The sequence below is a fragment of the Nilaparvata lugens genome, chromosome 1 (assembly GCF_014356525.2).
Source record: "Nilaparvata lugens isolate BPH chromosome 1, ASM1435652v1, whole genome shotgun sequence".
Lineage (NCBI taxonomy): Eukaryota > Metazoa > Arthropoda > Insecta > Hemiptera > Delphacidae > Nilaparvata > Nilaparvata lugens.
In genome coordinates, this window is record NC_052504.1 from 28,951,810 (window position 1) to 28,966,994 (window position 15,185).

The 15,185-nt window shown below is 34.6% G+C and overlaps 1 protein-coding gene across 2 annotated transcripts in view; it reads left to right on the forward strand.

The window, feature by feature from the left end:
* LOC111058001 (neuropeptide-like 1) overlaps nt 1-14,231 on the forward strand; it is a 57,157-nt gene extending 42,926 nt beyond the window's left edge. The window contains exons 2-4 of one of the 2 annotated variants that reach the window (XM_039424616.1): nt 591-1,947; nt 6,086-6,254; nt 12,071-14,231. In XM_039424616.1, the coding sequence (XP_039280550.1) occupies nt 591-1,947; nt 6,086-6,254; nt 12,071-12,266 (1,722 nt within the window). In that variant the 3' untranslated portion in view covers nt 12,267-14,231. The remainder of the gene's footprint in view (nt 1-590; nt 1,948-6,085; nt 6,255-12,070) is intronic. The other variant, XM_039424622.1, reaches the window with a different exon arrangement.
* The last annotated feature ends 954 nt before the right edge of the window (nt 14,232-15,185 follow it).

The following is a 15,185-nucleotide window of genomic DNA, read 5'->3' on the forward strand; positions in this document are numbered from 1 at the left end:
TCAAAAAAAAATAAATTCAAAATAGTATCATTACAATCTTCTTTTTCTGTTAGTAAGAATTTACTAAAATCTTCTTTTTTTGTTGGTGAGAGTTCACTGGAATCAGCTTTCAACTATCTATTATATGGTAATTCTCTTCGACTCGTCGCTTAAAAGTAATTTATCTCCAACTAATCAATGAAAGATCAAAGGTAGTATAGTTTCGCAAACATGGACTGCCAACAGCATTTTCACTTATTGGACGTAGATACACAATACTTTAGTGTAGAATTTTTATGTGAATGATTTTCCCGAAAGGATTTCTCCTCTTCGGAGCTCTCTCTTATTCTCTCTAAATCTAGCAGTCCGTTTGTGGCTTTTGAAAATTATTTCTTCCAATGAATAGTTGTCAGGGTATCCATGCTAATACAATTAGGATGTGTTATAAATTATTCATCACTCATGAATCTGATAATTTTCTTCACCTTGAAATGCAAGTATCTGGTTTCATTTCACACTGTGATTGGAAATGGTTGTGCTCACTTTTAAATTATTGTGAAGGAATCAGGAGTATGTGATTAGAATTTTCATGGTGCTTGATTTTGTTCCAGGTTAGAGGAGATGCCGATGCTGCATTGGAGAAACGTGCAGTGCCAGTGAAGAGGTATGTTGCATCACTGGCCAAAAGTGGAGAGCTGTCGTCGTTTACGCGACCGGCATGGAACAAGAAGCTGCAGAGCTATGATGACGAGAGCAGCGATGACAACGATCAACAAAAACGATACGTGGGCGCTCTGGCCAAGGCCGGTGACCTGAAGTCCAGGTTCAGAGAAGCCAAACGGGATGACATCGAGAATTTGATTGAACAGCTGCTGACTGCCGAAGAGTTGAGGCGGCTGAGGCGTGAAATTCTTCGGGAGGAATTGTTGCAGGAAGAGCGTGACGAGGAGGAGGCACTGGACGAAGAGAAGAGATCTCTGGCATCGCTAGCTCGCAGTGGCAGCATGCCATTCGCTGGAGAAGGAAAGCGAGGCATCGCCAACTTGGCTAAGAATGGAGACTTTCCCTGGTCGGGTAAGCGTGGAGGTATTGCATCTCTCATGAGAAGCAGGCTCGATCAGCTGAAGCGTAATCGTGATGAAGATTATGATCTGGACAACTTTTTGGATGAGTTGGCAAACGAGGAGGACGACGCTCCTTACAGAACAATTGACAAACGCAATCTCGCCTCTTTTGCACGAAGTGGAGGACTGTCCGGTCTCTCGTATCGGAACGAGAAGAAGGATGCATATGAGGACTGGGGTGGTGCAGACTATGAGAATAAGAGGAATGTGCAATCGTTGGCAAGGAATCGTATGTCCCCTCTGGTAGAAGGAAAACGATATGTAGGAGCATTCTTGGCAAGTAATGGACGTCCACCATATCTGAGCCGAGACCCTGAGTTTAAGAGAAACCATGGAACAGGATGGGCATGGGGCTACAGGCGGCCTGAATATACAACAGCTCAGTCACTGAGAAGAGGACCCGAAGCTGACAGTACTGATGAAGTATTGGCAAAAAGGTATGTAGCCGCACTGCTGCGACAGGGCAGACTGCCTGTTGGCATCGACTCTTCAGCCGAGCAGGTCGATCAGGATGACAACGAACACAATGAAGACGAAGAGGAAGCAGAGCAGGCTGAGGAATTGAACAAGCGTCACATCGGGTCACTCGCTGCTCATAAGAGCTTTGCCATGCGTAAGAAGAAGTCAGTGGACTTGAAAGAGCAAGCTCAAGAACAACTGAACAGTCAGGCGGACAAGAAAGTAGATACTGGATCCAATAGGAGCAAGCGCGACGTTGCATCATCGCTGTCATCCGATGAGTACACCATGCCAGTCCTGCAGAACACTGTCAACAGCGACTATGAAGATATTGTATCAAAGGCTACAGGTGATGGACCTTCAGCAAGGAACAAACGCTACTTTGGTAAGATGATGTTTATTCTCTGTATTTTGAATTCAACTGCAGATCAATCCTTGTTAACTTATCAGAGGTCCATAATAATACGCTTCTATAGTAATCCATCAAAAAATCTATCACCTACGACACACCCCGAAAATAAATTGAAAATTTTATTCTCTCACACCGAAGCTAGAAACAAACAGTGAAAACATAAAATCAAAACAAATTATCTCGATAACACTTGGAACACTAACTCAATGATGTTCAGTAGAAAGCGATCACAGATGAGTGCTAGGACAGACTAACTCGTATTCTGAGTTTCAAAAACTATCGAAATTGAGGGATATTGATATGAATTAGCCGCACTCAACGTGTTAACCACTGGAAGATACAATACGAATTCGTACTGAATGAAGAATTTGAATAGAGCGAAGTAATAATATCAGTAGTCTGCTGTTTATTAAAATATTCAATTTAGAGCTACAAAAGTATTCAATTAGCTTCAGTTTTATCATTCAGCAGGGCCCAAGAAAATACAATTGGAGGAGTATTAAACCAGATCAATATCATTGAAGTTACCAAGAGGAATGCACTGGAGCTCTCTCAACCCACAGTAATCAATTGTCCCAAATGTGAAGATTTGTCCCAAATCTTCCCTTCCCAGATGTGAATTGGCACAGAAAATGATATGCTCAAAAATTAAAGAAAAAACAATGCCAATAATCATACGAAAAAAATTATTCAACTGATCTCCAATAATTCAGTTTATGCAGATTATTTAGATAAATTACATTTTATTGAATAATCATTAAAGAATGGATAGGAATAACAATCTTTAATAAAATTATAAATTATTTTAATAAAATAGTTCGTAGCAAGTAGTTCTTCTTCAAACACTTATTCACTCATGAATAACTTTAATTATAAATATTTTATTTTTCGGTATTAAGGAGTATTGAACTTATTGAGAAGTTTATCAATAGTTACAATGTTAGTTTTCGTGAATGTGCCGGAAATCTGTGCAGCGTGATAAGATGACAGCAGATTTTAAAACTCTGCAGCATGTAAAGGCACATGTGGAGCGAAATTTATTGTTGTGATGGGAATGACGTGTTTTTTCAAGGTCTCGAGTGTGATAAATGTGTAATTTTTGTTGCTTGATGTTAAATGTTAATTGAAACCTAGATGATTGCAGAAGTCGGATGATGTTTGAAAACTTAGTCGTCTCTAATTTCTCTGCAATGGTTTCTTGAGCTTGGAGTCCAAAAAGGTTGTATTTTCATCTATATTTAGTGTTTGTGTCGAAATCTTGTAGAATCTATATGATTAGAAGCTTTGTTGATCATCTCTCTTCAATCTGTGTCTCTTGTCATCATGATCATGATCATCATCACCATGAGCACTTGAGAGCTCTATGTTCATGTGCTTCTCTTCGGAGATGAATTGTGTTACTGGAAGCTTCCATTTCATTATCACTGACATTAAATGTTGGCTGTCTATGTGAATCTCAACTCTCTTCTATTTGTTGTTCGTTGAATTGTATGTGTAGTTTTCTGTGAAGCATGTTTCTTCTTGACTTATCTTCAATGTTACGATTAATGCATTTGTTGTAAGTCATGAGTGCTGTGTATCAGATTCTTGCCTTTCTTGATGTTAGTAGAGTAGCTTGTTGATCTCCTATCTTATTTCACAATAGATGTTTGTTTCATGCTTCTGAAGTTGATTTTTCTGGAAGTTAACTGATTGATCTTCATTATGATGTTCCACAGGATACCAGGCTTCCATCAACTGAAGGAATGTCATTCTCGTCAATAGGGGTTTCAAAAACTGATTGCAAAATTGTCTGTTCTTATGAGCGTCTAGATTACTGACTATTGAAAGATTATCGATATTATTTTACTGATCGCATCTCAACAATCTCAGGCTATGATAATTCAGAAACTAATGACAAATAATAAGAATAGTATACAAAAATCAGAATAGGCTACATTCCCAGAAATCAATTCGATACCTACCTCTAGAAGGTGTAAAATTAAATTTGTATGTAAGATTCAATCTTTCTCAAAAAAACTTGAAATAGCTGATTAGAAGAGATGTACAATATACTATCAAAGACAAATAAATAGGTCCCTTAAACGGTAGCTTCACTCTATGGTACAATTCTCTATACTAGAGTGGACAAAGAAGCTAAATCCATTAACATCGATTTCCAATCAAGAGCTTTCTACTCTTCAGTAATAATCACTCTTATTTATAGATTCTCGAGGGTTCAATTATTACATTATTAAAGACCATAACAAAACAATAGACAGCGTAACCAATAGCTGGACCATAACGCAATTATTTTATTGAGAAAAATGTATCCACTCAATCAGCAATAGTCATAATTCATCAGTAAATTAGTACAATAAAGTAACAAAAGATGTTGAATAGTTATTTGTGCAACTAGTGCGCAAATTGGCAGTTTGCTGCACCAAAAGAAACGTTACGCATGAGCTGTAGGCGAGGGCAGAATGGTTTCTTGAGTGCAGCAGAGGAACTTTGCGCACGTATTTCACATTAAATTTTTCCTACAGTTACGATTGAATATGAGAAGTGGTTGATTATGGGTAAAATGATGGCTGGAATCCATCAATTGTTTGCCTCTATAATGTTGTTATTAATAACAACTTTAATATTTATTTTAAACTTGATAATCCAATTGAAAATTAATAATCGATAATTTATTCAAATTAAAAATTAAATTGATCCAATTAATTTGAAAAATTGAATAATTTTGAGTAAATCTTAATTTCGAAATAATTTTTCAACTAATCAATTTATGAATGAAAAAAATAGGCCTATTATTTGAAATAATGAATAATTAATAATACTTAAAATGTATAATTTAATGAGTTCTCATTTTTATTTATTTGAAAATCAGAAAAAATACAGATAGAACAAATTCGCATTCAAAATACACGCCAACAATGTCAACAGCTGATTGGGATGGCTGCAAGATGGCTGAACAAGCGCGTGACCTAGCGGAAAAAAATCATACCTAAGTTCGTTTCATTCAGCTCAAAAGTACTAAAAACAGGATTCAGAGATTTAGACTTATGACTCAAATTACCGAAAAATGCTCAAAGTAAACTGAATTTTTTTAAAAATAACATGGACAATGGAGAATATTTATTGTGTTGACATGTTGCAAATCTGGAGTATGCAAAGTAATGCTTTGCGCACTAGTGCGGAAAAGTGATTCTTTGCGTTCTGTAATCAGTGCAGGAATGATCACTTTTTAAGGTAACTGTAGGAAAATGTATAATCAAACTAATCGATTGATATCTGTATTCTCTTATTTGGTCATTTACTCAGAAATTCACAACGTCATGTAGTTCATGGAGTTACAGTTTCAAAAAATTATGAAGATATTTTTCCTTGAACTACTCTAGAAGCTTAAGACACTACATCCAAAAGATACTAGCTCAAGTATGTAGTTCATTAATTACTGGAGATTTGGAGTTCAAAATTTACTGTTTCAAATTTCAAAATACCTTAATCAATATAAATTTTCTTTCGAATTTTTTTTTTTTAATTTTCAAGGCCAGTTCCAAGGACATAATCAGTGACTCTCACGGGTTGAATAATAGTTAAACGGCCCCAGAAAGTTATTTGATACCTACCTTTAGAAGGTATGGAATTAGATTTGTATATAGGATTCCATTTTTCTCAGAAACCTTGAAATAACTGATTAGAAACTCCAAGAACAGAATCAGGGGCAGAATCTCCTACGGTTCTTGATTGAAAAATACAAATGAAATCAAAATACCGGTATCCCTCAACGTTAGAGTTCTCTCTTCCTCTCAACTCTCAACCTAAGATATGTTATAACCTTTAGATTGACATAAGCATTTTGAATATAATAGGAGGTAATGATATACTCTCCACTTCACCAGTATAGATAGTTAGGACTTGATAGTCCTCAACCGCTTAGTGCTATGTTAGGACGTATGACAGGAGGTGATATTATACTCCTTACACCTATACTGATATAGGTAATCAAGACTCGATAGGTGATTGAGACTCTAGTATATTGAGCCTCGATAGTCGCCAACCGCACGCATAGTTAGGGCTGGCCAGTTGTCTAGACGCTCTGGTAGTATGAGATTGAGCGTTGCAGGTGCCCTGGCCAGAAACGGGTGGCTACCGTCTGGCTACTACTCGAGCAAGGGTACGTCGAAGCGGCACATCGGAGCCCTGGCCCGGCTCGGCTGGCTCCCTTCCTTCCGCAGTGCCCGCTCCTTCAACCGCTACGGACGCCACGCAAGATCGCCCTGCAAGAGATCGAGGTTAGACTTCACTCCCAACAATCACAACTTCCCATTCACAAATTATCAATAGTTTTCCATTAAAAATATTTTTTGGTGCATTCATATGGGACTATGAAGCAGCCCTTCCTTCCACCAGAGATGAAAGAAATATACGTTCATCTATAAACGAAATATCCGTTCAAGTATAAACTAAAATATAGTTTTCGTTTCTCTATGCTTCCACATTCCACTCAAATTGAACTCTTGACACAACCTAATCTACATAATCTACTTCATCAGTCCAGCCTACAAACTACTACAGCCTACAAACTCGAGGAGTTCCACTCACAGCCTGAGCAAAAACTCATCAGCAACTCTCCAAACTGTCAGCATTATCTTAATGACAAGCTTTGATGTTATTTGTAAGGAATACTGACAGTCTAACTAGCCTTGATTCTATAACAGTTCAACTCCTGAAAACTAAGTCAACTTTAGTCCAGTCGCTGTTACTAAAAACATTCAAGTAGTTTCTGAGCACAAACTGGACAACTAAACTTTTATCGGTCAGGATTAGTCGAATGGAAAGCACTGAAGTGATTTCTACTAAATTCTGACTGTAAAGTGAATTTCACTAGCCTTTACAAGCCACTGGCTAGTGTGACCTTCACTCGTCACACATCTTATCTCATTCTTTGGCCATTGTGTAGTATCATCTCATAATCTCATCTCATGGTGCACAGTAGGTTACGCTAAATGGACTAGCATATAATGGCGGTCAGACAAACTTATGTTCTCCTGACCAAAAACTACACAACATCTTGAAGAAATTGAAAAAATATAGGTAGTGTATATGTAGACATTTGAGACTTATGAGCTTTATATGTGTTGTGTATCTGTCATACGCTGAATAAATAAATTCTTTGGCCAATATTCTGCCAAGAATTCCTCTCAAAAACCTTCCCAGATAGATCCTTCCCATCCTTTGTGCAGTCTCCTGTCCATTTTCTACTTTCCTCCTTCAATTCCTTCTCCTTGGAACATTATCTTACATTGTCATGAACACCATTGTCATCTGATAACAGCTGTCAATTCTCATCCTGTTATGCTGGTAGAAAATTCAATGTACTCCAAGCAATTCACTGCAGATGCTCAATTCTCAGATCGTAGGTCTTACAGGTTTGATGTTTATAATTTACTTAGCAATAACTATCATAGCAACATCATAACAGTACCGTGCCACCACATACGAAAGGTTCCATCAGTTTGATTACGGTAACAATGATGTGTTGTCATTTCCACGTTGTCATCTGCAATGCAGAGATACGCCTTTGTTATGTTGATTGGATTTTGATTGATTTTGTTCATTTTGAAGATAATAAATTATTCATCGAATTGGAGGACGAGGTATGAGGTTATGTAGCTACTGGAGCGAAAGCTCTATATCAAATAATTATTGTATTCTTTTGTTCTGCGTGAGTTGTTTGAGGTAGACTGGAATAGGTTTTTCATAGGTTTCAGTATAAAACTATCATATTTCAAAACTGTCAAGTCTGGCTAATATTTTTGTAGGATACTAAATTTATTCATCCTCCAACTCAAAGGTATAAGTGACAACTACTTGTACCAACTTCGAAGCTCGCACATAAAATTATTGTTGTCTCCATTGATTGCTACACATAAATATCAAAGATGAAGAAACCACTAACTTCGAAGTAATAATAATAGATTCCACTTTCAACTTTGTACTGAATTTTCCAAATAGCTATACAACTGATATAAACCATGAACCATAGTTATGAGGCACTTACAGAGCTGTACAGTGGATACTAGGAAAGTTACTAAAGCTTCGCCTTCGATCTGTATACTTACCCGTGAGAAGTTGCTATGAAGGTGGGAATAGAGAGAGAGACTCCACAACGACTCGTGTGTGGAAAAGTAGGCTGTTCAACGAATCACATCGATAAAAGCCAATAAAATATTAGTTCAAATAATATAATATTCATTGAAACGGAACTAATTTGATACCACGAGAACTTACAATATTTATTACAAGAAATAGTCTTATTAATGGAATAATAAAAGATAAGTTACCTTAACTAATGAACTTGTCTCTTCATATTCATTTCAACGATTTTCCTCTCTATCAGAATTTCAATAGCTCAATAATTAATAGGCCTACAGCACAGATTTAATATGCCACGATTAACACATGAAGTCCACAATATCAGAAGAAAAATGTCTCCTGATAATGACATCTCAAAAATATACTCAACATTTTCTTCTAATGATTGGTTTTCCAAGAGGCAATTCTGGTAAACGGAAAATTCGAAGTAATGAATAGATGAATTCACCAATGACATTGTCATTCTCGCACCGTAGGACAGTACTGAATCGATAAGTCTAGTGACTATTGTGGACGCACTTACGCACTAGGGGTTGAAATAATGCTTAGACATCAAGGTTATAGTTTAATATACTACTTGGATAAATATGTGATCCTTTAACAAAGCAACCTTTCAAGTCTAGACTACTTAAACTTCTAGGGAATTTTTATAAAGCTTCTTTGTATTATGCTATCCTGCAGACTTCCAGGTTCTTTCATAGCTTTTTTCATAGTGTTGGACTTATAATTTTAAAATGGGTATTATAAGATTCACTACAGTATTCTCATTGTATTATGAAAGTAATAATTTGTATTGGACTCAGTTATTGAGCAAGAAATGTAATTTTCAGTAGTGCTAGTGTACTTTTGAGGTTGACCTTATATAAGAACACTATCTGATCGCTCAATGTAGATACCAGTAAAGCTCTTTACCGGTATTTAGTGAGCTCCCCTCCTGCTCTTCTTTTTGAAACTTGTTGAGGTAATTTACTAGTTTCAAAACATCAAAGTTGTTCAGAACAATTCACATAGATATTATTTGATTTCATTTAGATTTGTTCATGTTTCTGATTTTGTAAAATGGAAAATAATTTTTAGTATTACTTTCATTTCATAGGTGAATTTGTATTTTTGAGGTTGAAACCACGCACAGGTTTCCGAATCCATGTGAACCTAAATCCATTTTTTAAGATATGAGAGTCTAAATTTTCAAGTTTATTCCAGTTTATTTCTCAAATAGTTGATGTGGAAAAACTCAACCCTACATAGGCAAATAGGCAAAGAGTGAGGGGGAGGGGTTCTAAAGCTTTGCCAGTCCTCCTACTTGATTGTTGTGGTAGGTAGTAGAATCTTAGCAAGGATGGTATATAGCTATACACTATTCTTGGGGGCTTAGCCCACTCCCCTCTCCATAAAGCCCTAGTTTAAGGGAAGCACTTTTCAAACATTTGAAAAATTATCAAATTTCATTTTATTGCTCTATCTACTAGTTTGAATCTTCCTCTTGATAATGGAATAGGTTTCATGTCGATTAGATGGCTAGAAATATTTTAATTTTTTTTTTAAGAATATGTGGTTATTTCTACAGATCATTCATTTCAGATTTTACTGTGAATAAAAAAATGTAACATATTCCTATTTGAATGAAAAAGTCTAAGAAATTGTCAAAAAACCACTGATTTATTGATAATTAGAAAGACCGGTTTCGATTATTACACCATTGTCAATCTCTGATAAACTGATACCTGGTACCACAATATCAACTTCTCAACTACACAAAAATATTTCTATTTCCTTCGAATATCTCATCATTTATTCCCATTTCTATGACTCATACATTGCATAACCTAAATCCAACAGCTAAATTATTCATATTGAAATTTTTAATTTGTGTTCAGGGTAGAATGCAAAATGTGAATAAGTTTCTAAATAATGTGATTTGGAATTATAATATTTCCAAGCAAATATTTGTTCGGTTGAATACTCTAAGATTTGGTGTATACTAGGTGGTAACAAACTTCAATGATGGACTCATAACAAAGTGCATGATATTTTGGGAAATTGGTGTTAGGGTTGGGATAAATTGTATAAGAGTGATGAAGATGTTGGACAAAAGGCATTTCAATCAGGGACAAAAAAGCACCAAAAGAACTAAAAATAAAGATCAGACAACAAAGACATGTGTTGAAGAGGATACTGAAAGATCAATTTGAAGAGAAAGACGAAAACACCCCGTCTTAGGCTCTAGGACAGTACTAAAAGTGTGTGATTACTAACTTTTTTGTTTTACGCGATTCTCTCAAAATCATATTATTTATTCAAATTTAGGTACCTTTTTCTCAGAAACCATTCTAGATATCTGTTTGATTCTTTTCTTGCTATGTTCCAGATGTTATTCTGCACAATTGGAAATTCTAAAAATCACAGATTATCTTGAAACAAATTTTTCATTTCTATTTATTATATATATTTTTCAACTTTTTGTAATGTTTTGTTTGAGAGTTTTCCACGAAATAAAAATTAATGACAGGATTGTTTTTATCATTTTCACTTACACAGAAAATGATGTTCTTTCTGAAAGTGCAATCAGAACTATAATATCTTCATGGTATTTAAGAAAAAGGTAGCTACGTTAACATGTGAAAGGATACAGGAAAGTGCTCCCCTTAACTTATTTCCATCAAGAGTAAACTACACTATGACTCGTACAGAATACATAATATATTGTTTTTATTTCCTTTAGCCTGAATAATTTTATAGTATGAACATTCATAATCGATAATAAAACAAGGAAAATGGGTTATTTTCAACTTATTTATAAGAGTAAAGCAGTAACTAACAACATATAGAGCTGCCACTTTTTGGCACCAAAGCTTTCGTCTAATTCCCATTTTACTCAAACAATTTTATGGAATGTAGTGATAACTTATAATTTTAAAAAATGAAATTCTATGAGTTTACAGGTTTGCTAAAGTGGAGAAACAGTATTTGAAATTTTCCAAGGGACTGAAATTTTCCGCTGTCTCAGTTTCCCGTAGGGTATTCCATAACACTTAAATCAACTTGAATGCTCCCAAAATAATCAATTTAAGTCAGCGTCTATGCAACCCTCCATTTTAAACATATAAAAGTCCCGGTAGCACAAAAGCCTGTTGAATTTTAATCATGATTAAATGCCATGAGAACCAATCAGAGAAGGATTTTTTGGAAATTAGGCTTCTCTGCTCTCGGGCCATTTAATCACGGCTAAAATTTAAAAGGCTTTCAAGTCCCGGTTGCACAAAATCCTGTTGATTTTATTCATGACTAGCAGGTAACCCGTGCAAGGATCCAATTAAAAACTTGACAAACTGAAAACTTGACCTACTGGAATCTTGAAAAAATTAAAATAGGCTTATAACCATCCTCGGTAGATTGAGAATCAAAATGCAAAATTTCATGTTAATCAGTCCAGTAGCTCAGACGTGATGATGCGTCATTCGTGAATTTCCTATCCCGTACATGTAAAAGCAAATTCTTTCCTTTATTATCATAAATTAGGGTACATGAGAGAACTAATCTGAGAATTTTTTTTTGAAAAAAATGGCTTTTCTGATTGGTTCTCGGGACATTTAGTCACGGTTAGAATTCAACAGGCTTTTGTGCAAGCGAGCCAATAATCATTATATTATATGGTTGAAATAATACATGTCCATGATAAAAATCTACTTTTTAATATACATGAAGACATTCAGTTCATCTCTTGAAAATCGTTGGTATAAAAAATCTATGAACTCAATATTTGAAAATATAATATTATAGCAAATTCCAGAGCTGGAGATGTTGAGTTCAAAGATTTTCCACATCAACGATTTTTAAGAGATAAACTGAATTACCTCATTCAAAACACCTGTTTTCTCATCAACATTATTTTAATTTCGAACAATGAATAAGTAATTTATTGAATGGAATATGTATGATTTGTGTTTTGCAGCGGTGAGGGGTGGGGGGAAGATACCTGGGGGCAGACTGCCGCAGATAGGATCGTCGCGGCGTTCGCACAACCAGAACTCGGGCAGACGTCGTGGCCACTAAGCGACGACAGTCACCGCAAGGACAAGCGACTATTCCTGCTGAATGCACTCGACTACATACTTCTCAGGCAAATGCATCAACCCCGCAAACACTAAACACTAGTCCCACTCCCACACCGCAAACAGCCAACAACCTACACGACAAATCGTGTAGTCGCTTTTGTTGACATCTATTTATTGCCATCTATTGTTGCCATCAAACCTCTCGTGAAGTGACTCCTGGGAAGAGGACTTGACAAGTACAAATCAATCAAGTCATAATGTCGATGACTGACAATATAAAATTCAAAACTCAATATATAAAAATACAGATCAAGAAATTGAATTCGATAATTAACAACATTATAATATAGTTTTCAAGATGAAAACTAAGTATGATAAGACGTACTAAAACATTGGAAAATAATAATTATAATACCAGTATAGGTTAGATTATTATACTCAACAAGTTGGGTAATGGATCACATTTCCAACATACTAATAATATTGAGTGACATGGCTGGCTCAGAATTTTCAGGTCACACGTGATCAATTTCAGGGCCTCTGACATGACCTAACGAGCGTTATTAGGCAGCCGGGAACGATCCCGGTCGTGTCCATCCGAAAGACGAGTTCCCTTTATTCCCGAAAATTGAGGCAAAGATAGCCTACTCAACAAGAAAATCGATAGAGACTCAATAGAAAAAAATATTACCGATAAAATTTAATGAAATAAAAATATTTAATAATTATTATTTTAACAATATCATTGCACAAGGACGTCAAAATAAATTATATAATCATTGATTAGAGTGGAATCAATATTCACTCTATATTATTGAAAATGTCGAAAGACATAACAAAAATGGAAATTCAGATTAGTCAAATATTATCTTTTTCTTAGAAAGGGCTAATAAAAAACCTTTCAACTAAAAATATTATATAAATTCCATGAATACTAACACTAGTTAACACCAGTCGAATTTAAAAAAGAGAATAATATTCCTCGGAACTCTATAGCTCATCATTTTAATGTTATTTTTAAGAAAATATATTATACTAACACTGATAATACCGTAACGACAGTTTGAGCAAACATTCAAAAAGTCCATTTCAATTATCCTGTGATATTTTTGTTGAAGGTGTCGATGTCCTCCACAATAAGGAGAAGGAAAAGAGATTTCTAAAAAAACATCACAGAATTTGATTACACGCTGTCAGTCATAGTCTAAATCTATTTCTTATTTCAAAATGGAATTCACATTATATTGTTGTAGATATTATTCAATTTCATGCATTGACATTTATTCATATCATATAAATCCGACTAAATAACAGATTACAAAATGTAATAAGCATATCCGTAATTTAATGGCTCTATAGTTGTCTACTGAAATACGATGATAGAAAACAAATGTAGGCTTATCGCTTAAAACGGTAAAACACGCTCGAGAAAATAAATGTAGGCCTAATTGGAAATCCACTAAATAGAAGCAATACCGTAAAATACCAATACCAATCAATGAGAATGTGGTAGGATAATGAGAGCATTTAAATTTGAATTGAATTCTAAAATCTCATAAATTGGCATGTGATTTTTTTTATTTATAATTTGTATTTGATTAATTTGAAGAATCATAATTTTTATGTGAGGAATGATCAAGTTGTTATTCTCAAGGATGAGGATCCAAACAACATTTCAATGCAACTCATATTTGAACAAGTCAAATCGTTTTTTTTTTCAATCACTCAATCATCTTTCCTAGTCATTTCAGTAGATTCTCATTAGTTGTTAGTTGGTAGTGCACTGAACAAAACAATACAATATGTAAAGTGTTCAGTGAGTGAAGTACGGTAAGTATTCGACCAGAGGCGATCATGGAGGCTATGAAGTGATCACTTTCTTAATAATCTCCAAAGTAAAACATCTTGAGATTTCAAGTCTAATAATCAGATCGTTGATGAGCACTCATTATGACTTTTTCTAGAACTGGATTATACAATATACGCCATCTATATAATTCCCTATAATTGAGAGTTACCGTATTATGAAAAATCTTTATTTTTAAAGAACAATATATTGAAAAGAGGAATTGCAATAATTTTACATTAAAAGATTGGTCTCGTCACAGGAGTCACTTCCCTAGTGCTAATGCAACTGATAATCACAATCAAAATTCGATCTTTGAACTTTACCATCAATTTGAGCATAATTTATGCTTGATTCTATTGATGATTATGATTAAAAATTTAAAATCAAGCTACATTTTCAATCAAATTGAAAAACAGAAAATTTGAAACGTCAAAACATCAGGAGTTCTAAAAGATATTCTATCATATCGTGTAATACAATCGAGATAGATGATTGGATCTGAATTATTGAAGAGAGAACTCACTTCAGTATAACAAATGACAATAATTGAGAATTTATTGTTCGGGTAGAATATTCTCGTAGCGAGAATGAACCAAAAATTAATAAGAATCTTCCATTCAACAAAAATTAGACCTCTATGATAGAATCAAACGCTAACCTCCTTCAAGACAATACTTAGCTGTGAAATCAACTAACTCCCATATTTTCTTAACCAGGATTGGTGTATTTATATTATGTGAAGAATATAGGATTGCATAATCTTGAATTGATTGAATCATTGCATTCAAGTACAGTATCTATAGTTGATAGGTCAAACGTTAAACAATATACAATATTACTATTATAAAAATCAGAAATAATCCATTATCAATAAAGTTGTTGAATTTTTCAAAATCTCACATTATATCAAATTGTAATATTATTATAGATGTTTTGAAAAGCATATTACTTTCAAAAGGACAGTCCTTTTGAAATTTATAAATGTAAGATATTGATACATGAATAAAATATGAATGAAACTGACTCTAATTTCTATCCTGATACTGATATCCTCTTATACGATTACTTATTATATTGTAACTGTACTTATTGCTTATTAAAGAATTCATTCTCGACCCCCATTTTTAATTTCCATGTCTCGTTGATGGGGCATCCATGGGTGT